Consider the following 10,023-nt stretch of genomic DNA (forward strand, 5'->3'; position numbering starts at 1 on the left):
GTACACACTGGCCAGTTCTAAAACTGGTTGTGAATTGAGTTTCTGGATACATACTAGGTATTCTAAGTTCTTGAAATATAGTCAGTCATTTGTAGCTATTTTGTATTTTTCTTTGCAGAAAGCTCACTCATGTTGGCTGCTGAGTGTAGCTGCACAATAACTGTTATGTTGTACTAATATTATATCAAGAACTAGTAATGGAGAATGGAATACTTTGAAGTGGTTGCATCGATTTTGTTATCTCAAACACTCAGCCTTAAATAGTAGCTTCAGAGTATACATACCCAAAATATAAATAAACTTACATTCTTCTGCATAAAGTCTTAATCTATATTCCAAAGAATATACATATTTATATTAAAAAAGTGAAAAAGAGGAAAAAAAAGCAGTAATTACTACCAAATCAATCCTATTTAGATTCCAGTCTGTTTAACTGAAGTGAAGGCTTTATTTTCAAGAAACCAAAGACAAAAGTAACTCAAGCCAAGGAACTATCAAATAGCTCTTTTTCCTCAGGAGTCCCATGCTGTCTGACTGGGGCCAAATGTTCTCTGTGGTATTTAGCAGTAATTGCAGCATAGGCACAACCATAAACAGCAGCTGCCAACATCATTAGACACACAATTCCACAGACAACTCCAGTTATTACTACAGTGGCGATTGCATGACGCAAACTAACAGGCCTTGGCTTTGGTTTGGGTTCACAGTTTGAGCGGCTTTCCCCGTATTCGTTGTGATGAGAGTGCTTCAGAGAACTTCTGTGCTCATAGCTGTGGTGATGAATGCTGGCCAGATGAATGTGAGCTGTCCTTAGAGGGCACGCCCCAAAGAGCTCGTAGGGAACTTTGAGGAGGTCCTTTCCCTTCCGAATCCCTGGTGTTGAGCAGATAATACCATCACTTATTCCTCCTGGAAAAAGAAAATTAAATTTATGTCTTAAGATTTGTTGGTTTGTGAATTATCTTAATGTAAAATTAACAGAAACCTGAAGAAAATTTATCGTCACCTTTGACTTTATACTTCTAAAGATTTATAACTGTATCTTTAAGCTCTTTTTCCAGTTAGATTAATGGTGAGATTATTACACTTTAACGCTTATATAAGAGAGAGTTTGCAAGAAGGAATTCATCAGGAATTAAGTTATCTATGATTTTATGGATGTAAAAGTAAAAAACAACAGTGGTATAAAAGTAAGAACTGTCATAGATGAAAACAAAGATGTATTGTTAACAAAAAATTAATTCCTTTCAAATTCACATAATTTCTTATTTTTATAAAGAGAAATGGAAACAATAAACAATGTACTTAGTAAAGATTTCACACTTGGTTGAAATATTCTGTGAAATAGTCATTGTTCTGACATCATATGCTAACTGTAATGAAGCAAAGAGAAAGTTCAGTAGGTGGTATGTATATATGAGCAATTTATTTGAAGCAAGGCTCAGGGTAAGAAAATATACAGAGATCTAAAGGAGTTAAGATTAATCAATCTATTATCCTTTTCAAATGGTAAATTTCATGATTGTTTAGAGACAGCTTCTTCTCTCTTCCAAAGGATGTCTTTTGTATGACGGGACGTGAAGTAGGAAGCCTTAGTCCTGGTAAATCAGGCAGTTGGTCCTCAGTGTGTAGAGCAACACAGAATGAGTGCAGCCTTCAGGTTTCTAATTGGTCTGCACACCACAGCTTTAGGGGTGTAGTGTGTCAAGGAGTCAACAAGGCCAAAAAATGTTTGCATATTTTAAAAAATTAACTAACAAAATCATCTGAATTTTCTTTCTCTGCCCAAAATAATCCACCTTTCAGCTAAAGCCAGGCATAGAAATTTTAATCCTGAAAAGACTTTGTCTGAGAAAGTAGTGATTACAGATGAACCCACACTGACATCTGGAGACTACTCCACAAGTATTGATGGCATTCCAAGCCAGATATGAGCATAGCTACTTGTCTCTTGGTCTTTAAGAGCCAAACCCAAAGCGTGGTTGCAGACACCTCCAATATGTTAGTTTGAATGTGAATATAGATAAAACTCCAAATCCTGCAACTGTGATCCTTCAATGGTTTTAAGTAACTAAATATGTTACTGGCTGTAGTACCACCTGAACTGAAGATAATTGTTTACAAGTATGCCTCAAATGGCAATTGCCTGAGCTGGATTCAGCTGAAAATACTGAAATCTTTTAGAGTTTTATTGGACACAACAGTCAATACTTTTAAACTCGGACTAGGTTCCATCTCTAGCAATGTTTTGTTAGGACTAGCAAGAAATATCTGTAGAGCTACAGCACTATTTCATCGTAATATATGTGATGGGAAAGATTCATGTGCAATGTAACTAATTTTTCTTCATGTGATTTACACCAGTAATTTTAGGGAAATATAAACATAGAAGAGAACATACTATTTGGGCTTTCTTTAAAACTTGTTGCTAAAATGAATTTGTAAGTTCCGTTTCACTTCATTTAAGTAATCTCTGCAATGTTCAGAAAGATGGAAGAGCATCACTGAATTTATAAACAATGTTGGTTTTTGAAATAAATTATGATACTTACGCTGCTGGCAGAGTAATTAAGATAATCTGATATGTTTATCTTGGATCATTACATTCTTCTGCATGGAGAAGCCAGAACCCCTGCTGAAATTTGTTGTAGGGAATGATTCCAGCATAATACAACTAAAGCCCTGGGATAACATAGTATTTTACCAATTCAAAATAGTAACATTTTAACCCTGGGAGGAGTTTAGCCTTTGTCTTTTCTAAAAGGTTACTCCTGGCAGTGGCTTTACCTCACCCAGAGACTATTCCTGTATTAATGGTGTCCTTGCATAGCCAGTACACTTTTCCAGCTGGCCTGTTGATTTCTGATGCCTGAAAATGGCAGCCCATTCAATCGCAGGCAACATGGACCATGTGCCATGTCACTTCCATATGCAGACAGGTAATCAGTAATTTGATCACATGCAAGCATCAAAGCTTGATTTAGAGAAAAGCAAATTGCCCTGCTGGTCTGAAATCTCAGGGTCTGAACACACCTCCTGGGAGAAAGAAATTAATTTCTTTTAATACTTAATTCCTTTTGAATTAAATAATTTTCTATTTTTTCACAGCATAACTCATTAATATATTTAAAAGCAGGTGTGACCAAATTATGAGGCTATTTTTATTTATAAAATTCACTTTTCGCCATGTGATGGTATTACACGTCTGTCAGGAAATTGTCAATGAATTAGGAAGCAATAGAAGGCAAGAGTAAACTTTTCCAGGGTGCAACATACCTTTGTAGGTAGAGTATTCTTAAAATATTACAGAGCTGCTAAGTGATAATTTATAGAGGAATTAGAATCCTGAGTTCTCTAAAGTGAAATTGGTATTGCTATCTCTCCTGATGTTTACCCTCGTGCATCAGGTAAAAAGCTTTTAAACAGTAGGTTAGTTTCTAGCAAAAGAATATTGGTAGAATTAAAGGAAGTGTATGTGCACATGTGTACCTGTATTTTTATATATATATATATATAGATATAGATATGGATATATAAGCATACACACACGACATATATATTTCCTGGATGTATCTGTAGATACTGTTTGATTGTGTGCATACCTTTTCCTTTGTGCTGATAAGAAGTTCCTCTATGATACTAGTTTGCCACCTGTAGATATGAAAGCACCTATACTCTGAGCTACGTGCAAGAATGTATTTTAGTGTGCCTATTTGAGGGGATGGTCTAAAGTGTGGAGTAAATTGCTAAGCCATAGTAGTGGAGATCGTTTAGATGCTGGTTAAGTGTTGTCATGTTCATTATACTTAATGAGAAGAATTCCTTACCTCTGTATAAAAAGCTCTCCAGCCACAGTTTCAGGCCAAAGACATTACAGTTACATTGCCAGGGATTATCTTTGAAAAGAACTACTTTCAGGTTTGGAAGTGACTCCAGCAGAACTCTTTCCATTTTCTGAAGTTTGTTATGCTTCACAGACAGCAATGTTATATTCCCTGTGCTGTTTCCAAAAGTCTCAGGCAAACGTATAATGCTGTTGGAGGACAAGTCCAGTTCTTTTAGGTGTGGGAGGAAACTGAAAGTCTTGTTTTCTATATAATGAATGAAATTTCTGGTTAGGTTTAGAACCTGTAGATACCGCAATTTTTGGAAAGCACCTGGTGCCAAACTTGAGAGAGAGTTATTAGACAAGTCTAAGATTTTAAGCAACGGAGTTCCTGTGAATGCATTTTGGTTGATTCTCCAGATACGGTTATTCTGCAACTGTAGGATCTGAATTTCAGGAGGTAAATGGGCAGGAATTTCAGTGAATCCTCTGTTCTTGCAGTCTGCAGTCTTTGAAGCTGTGTAGCACAGGCATTTGTCGGGACATCCTTGAGCTGCAGATATTAACAAGATGACACTCAAAACCAAAAGCCAGTTACCTGTGTCACAAGTGAAAGATTTAAAATTAGTTTAAAATGTTTTTCTTTTGGCAATGTACAGGTCATTAATATGGGCAAAGGATATACAGCTCCACAATAAACATTAATGTAGACAGCATAAAGAGATTTCATTTCTTTTACAATACATTAGTGAACTACAGGTAGTATTGAAGTACTTTTATAATACATAATGAAATTAGTGCTTCCATGGTCTTAAAATGAAGTACTTCCCATGGCTTTATCTTAAGGACAAATGGTTTTCAGAAGGATTTGCCATCAGCAGAACAGAGATGTTTGAAGAGAATGTGACAGCGTTTCTAAAATTATTAAATTGGAATGTTTTTCTTTTTGTGGTAGCAACAACTTAAAGCGATCTTGTGTCTGAAGAATGACAAGTAGAACTTTTGTTTTTCTGTGTTTTTACTTATTGTACTACCTAAAAAGAATTAAGTTAATGTGCTGCTGAAAGAATAACAAGCTTCAAAGACATTGCTATAGAAACAGTTAACAGTACTTTTTCAGCAATACACATTCTGTAAGTTTGTTCTTTAAAATATCTTTGTTTATACTTATTGCTTTAATTTCCTTATCTGAATGCCAGCTGTACTTCCCATAGATGCAAGTTTCTATACAATCAGCAAACATTTGTCAAGAAGCTGTTAAAAAGATAAATGAGTTGGCGGGAGTTCTTAGTAGTATTTAGAATTTATAATTATCTTCTGTTCACTGATGTTTAGGTCAGTTTTAACTGAAGAAATAATAGTTTTTACCTTTCATATCTTGCTAATGATTTTACTTTGAAAACAAGGTGCCACTTAAAGCTATGTTCATATGCACAGAATTAAATTTTAAAAAGTGATCCAATGTTGAATAATTAGATTTTCTTTGACTAAAGAAAGTCAGAATGATAAATGCTTTTGTAACATTGTTTTTGAGATGCATCAAATAATTTTTACTGTTTACTATTTCAAAAGAGTAAAGCCATTTCAAACCATTTTAGTTACTACTTGAAACCTTTGGAAATTGAAGGACATACTGCTTATTGATTTACAGAGACCAAACACTAATTAGCAACAGCGAATACTATTGTAAAGTAATAAGTGTATGATTATAACATTGAATATGACAAATATATAGATGAAAGCTTGCTTTTGAGGCTACAGTTTAAATCAAAAACTACTTATTAATTTTCACTTGAAAATGAAATTGTGTTTATAATTAAATTATACATAGTCTTCTGCAACACTGAATTCTGCGTTGTAGAATTCACTTGAAATAATTCAGCCTTCTTGCAAGCAAGCTAAGCAATACTTTCAGTTCATTACATTGACCTGCAACAGTTGGCTTCAGAAACTGAGACACAGCTTCCAATGTGGAGTTAAAATGAACACTGCTTCTCAAGGAAATACTTAGAGAACAGAAAAATTTCATTATTAATCAGAATATCTTACCTTTCATTCTGCTTTGCTTGTTCTTCACCTTGTAGAAGATTCAATCCAGTTTTCTGTTGTAGAACAGTAACAAACACTTCACTCTGATTTCCACTTCAAATCTGTAATGTGCTCATCCAGTTTCCTTTCTGTGATGGTGTTTTTTTTAGATGGTATCTGTGGCTTGTGTAGAAGTGCAGCTATTTCTAGTGAGTTACCCCATCAGTTTTTGATTTTTTTTTCTATATCACAATCCTCCCCCATCTGCCCCCCATCCATTTATGACTCTCAGAGTCAGACTCTGCCCCTTAATCAGCCAATAGGCAATGCAAAGAATGTCTGTCAACTCTAACTGGACAGCTGTAACATACAAATAATGACCTGATAGCCTTGCCTCTTCAATTTATTTAATCTGCCTCAAATGCAAGGCACAAAAATAAAGCTGCCTTTTTAAATCCAGTACAGTTTCTGAATTCTGGTGGATTATTAGCTGTGCTGTGTCAATTTTTGCAAGATCAGATGACTCTGAACATGGATTCTGATTATCCTGGGCTGTGACTGGAGGCAGTGGAATGTATAATATCACTACAAATAGACCTGTGGGTTGATAACATGGTTTTGACAGTGCACTTGTTTGGTCTTCTAAGCTTATTCATCTGTGTCTTGGTGTCAGGACTACCACCACCACGTGGTCGCAACACCGCCTCCCCCCCCCACTCCTCTCCCGGTAAGATGGGGGCAAATAAGAAAAAAGTGGAACCTCCTGAGTTGAGATAACGACAGATTTTTAATAATACCACACGAAGAAAACCAAAGAAAGGAGAATATAACAATAAGACAGTATATAGAGTACAATGGAAACACTGATACAATGAAAATCTCACCACCACGAGCTTCACAAAAGAGACCCCTCTCCCGGCTAGCTTCCCCTTATATCCCGGGCATGACGTCAGCATGGTATCGAATATCCGGCTATGCCCAACTCCCAGCTTCTGTGAAGAATTAACCCTATCCCAGCTGGACCCAGGACAATCTGACATCCATTAGTTGTGCTGACAGGATTTTTTTTCATGGGAACATAGGACTGGTGGCTCTTTCTATAAAATGGCATACATACTTATATGGTCACGAAGAATACTGAACAAAATTATTTTCAAACATATTGGAAAGAAATGGCAGATGATATTGAAATTGTACTTCACATGTTCATATGGTACTTTAACTTGTCTGTTGCTTCTTCAGTATAACTTGTTCATCCTGTACCATGTACAACAACAAAAGGATGAATGACTTGTGATTATGAAGAAACTCAGTGGTGTTTAAAAGAATGAGAGATCTGGCATATAATAGTCTTTCAAGGCCTTATGATAATTCCATCTGTTAGCTGTCCTATGGAGGGGGAAGTTGTGCAATCAAAAGCTGTCAGACTTATACATAACATAGCTTTCTGGGGTTCCAGTTCTGCTTTCAGCCCACTTTCTAGGGCTAAATTTCTATGCTATAGGCAATGCTATGGTAGGAATCATAGAAAAGCGAGATCATCAGGTCCAAATTGCAGTTGAAAGCAGGGTCTTACAAGAGGTTATCTGTGGTCTTCTCAAGCTGAAACTTGGATGTTTCCAGCAAGGGAGATTCCGTCACTTCTCTGGGCAACCTACTCCAGTGTGTAACTGTCCTCAGCATTGGTACTTTTGTCTTACATCCAGAGTTTTCCTTGAAGCAACTTATGTCCATCACTTCTTGTCCTGTCATCATGGATCCTTGTGAAGAAAGAAACCCCATCTTCTCCATAGTTACCTTTTGGTTAGTGAAAGTCTGTTTACATTTCTGCCACCCTCACCGACAGGTGAGAGCTGTAACTGTCGTTATTGTATGCTTTGCTGAATGGTTTCTGACACTGGTCAAGATACCCAAAGGAACAGTGAATACTGCTGAGCAGTAGGGAGAACATAGAACAACCGACATTGTGTAAACGTGACTGTTCATCTTGAGGGTACTGGGATTATTGCTACAAATGGCAGACCGTCCTTGACACTCTCAATGGATGACACGTCATCCTGATACAGGATGAAAGTCTGCAGTTTAGTGCAGGGGAATACCGTAGATGTAGATTACCTGGTACCATAATCGTACCAAGTAACACCAACTTTAAAAAGGCAGAGAGAGATGAGCTTAAAAATCAGCTGTAATGTACTTTAAATGAATGTCAGGTTAAAGCAAAAATCTTCTCTAACCTTTGTTGCACAGTACATTTATTTTCTATTTTGTTTTCCAACCCATGTATGTGCATGTGTATACAAACGTATAAACAGACCTGTCTTAAGTAGGACTAGTGAATCATTTTAATGAAGACAGAATCAAATGTAAAAAGGGCTGTTATAAAATATCATTGTCCTTAGAAGTTGTAGTCTTGTTAACTGCAGATACTCTGCTTTGCTCTTTCAAAGAACAAATCTACGTCAGGTACCTGTTGCTTGAGATTGCATCCCCCTGTCCTTCAATAAATAACTCATACATTGCATCAGTTATAGCCCTTTTCATGACTTTTGATTATATTGCAGGAGGTACTACCTATCATGTTGTTTTCTGGTATGATAAGACTTTTTCACACTTTTAAATTCTCTTTGGTATCTAAAATTGTACTTCGGCTCATGAATTCAAAGGGTTTCTTTTTTAACTTGTTTTTCCCTCTTAACTAATGTTTGCTGACCAGGTGGGCTTACAAGCTCCCATAGCAGGTTGTGTCATCTAACAGAGGGCTTAAAGAATGTCTCTTAACTGCCTCTTTTATTTTAGGTAAGTTTTTAGTACTATAATTGTATTATTTTTAGCATGTGCCATATTAAAGAGATGTTTGTAGGACAAGGTCACTGAAAGTTAAGCACTGTGGGAGGTTCAGTTCCAACAATAATGCAGAGCTTGTTTTATGTACTCTGAATTGTGGTATAAGAAGTTATTACTTTTTTTAAAATCTTCATGCCAAGTTCAGATTTGGAAACCTATGATTAAATCTGTCGATTTGCTTCTCTTGTAGATGTGGCTATTTTTTCCTTATATTGAGAACTCTGAATGCACATGTTTTGTAAACAGAAGTTTCTTCAACCTATAATCCATGTCCTATTCCCATTTATTAGTAATAGTACTTTGGTTATGACAGAGAAGTCTGATGTGGTGAAAATTATAGTTGTGACACAGGTAGAGATTTGCCAGAAACAGAATAACCATGAAATCCGCTTCTGGCCTCTTGAACAACCAGCAGAATTCTTTGCAGTTGTCTGATGTGGTGCAGCAACTGTGTTATTGTGACTGCTTAAATTAACTTGTGCCTTGTTGTAACAAGATACGTTTCCACTGCAAATAGCAAGACAACCCAATGAACTAATATCCTGTCCCTGTTGTCTGGTGGAGGCAGTTCAGTGTTTGCTTTGCCAGCAAACACTGGGAAACTTGCAGGGAAATGGCATGTGCTTTCTCCTTACTAATGTGTGTCTCCAGATGGGTAAAACAGCTAAGCTCTTGCTGAAGACCCTAAATGCAACTCCAGGAAATGCAGACTCCTCTTCATTTTGGTTGAGGACGGAAAATAATTCATATTTGTTGGTGAAACAGCCCATAACTCTGTTGTTAAAAGGCTCCTCCTTCAACTAGCACTTAAAAAAAATACAGTACTGCATCATGGAGAAAGATCTTATCCTTTCCCAGCTATGAATCAGGATGCTGTGGAAGCAAAGATGACAGGACATAAGAAACGCTTGAATCCCCCAGGCTTTGCTTTCTACAAAGGCAGTCCTTGTGCTCTAGGAGCTCAGGACCCTCTCAACTTTTGCCTGGCAGGGTACTAGATTTTCAGAAGCTGATAAAAATCAAAGGCAGGCCCTGGATCCTACTTCTGCCTACCTTTCCCAAGAGAAGTACAAGCCAAAGGATCAAACCAAATTTGGCTTTAGAAAGATTTATACCTTTAAAAGCTGGCCATATTCTCCAGAAGTGGTGGGTGCATGGATTTCTTCAGACATCTTATTGCTTAGGTAGGATAAGGGGAGAGTAATACCAGCTAGAGCTTAATAACATCACATCTTAGTTATCACACAACATAAGGAGACACCATGATGTCCAAAAAGTTGTTTGTGTCTGTCCTTGGCAGTTGTTATGAATAGTTTGGTGGTATC

General features: G+C 36.8%; 1 protein-coding gene across 1 annotated transcript; it reads right to left on the reverse strand.

Annotated features, from left to right (window-relative positions):
- Window positions 1-478: 478 nt before the first annotated feature.
- Window positions 479-7,645, reverse strand: LRTM1 (leucine-rich repeats and transmembrane domains 1). Its single transcript, XM_010074846.1, has 3 exons — window positions 7,555-7,645; window positions 3,828-4,424; window positions 479-909 (listed from the first exon to the last, which is right to left on the reverse strand). Exons 1-3 carry the CDS (start codon window positions 7,643-7,645, stop codon window positions 479-481), a joined length of 1,119 nt encoding a protein of 372 aa, XP_010073148.1.
- Window positions 7,646-10,023: the final 2,378 nt, after the last annotated feature.

This window comes from Pterocles gutturalis, unplaced genomic scaffold, assembly GCF_000699245.1.
Source record: "Pterocles gutturalis isolate BGI_N339 unplaced genomic scaffold, ASM69924v1 scaffold46972, whole genome shotgun sequence".
NCBI classification, from domain to species: domain Eukaryota; kingdom Metazoa; phylum Chordata; class Aves; order Pterocliformes; family Pteroclidae; genus Pterocles; species Pterocles gutturalis.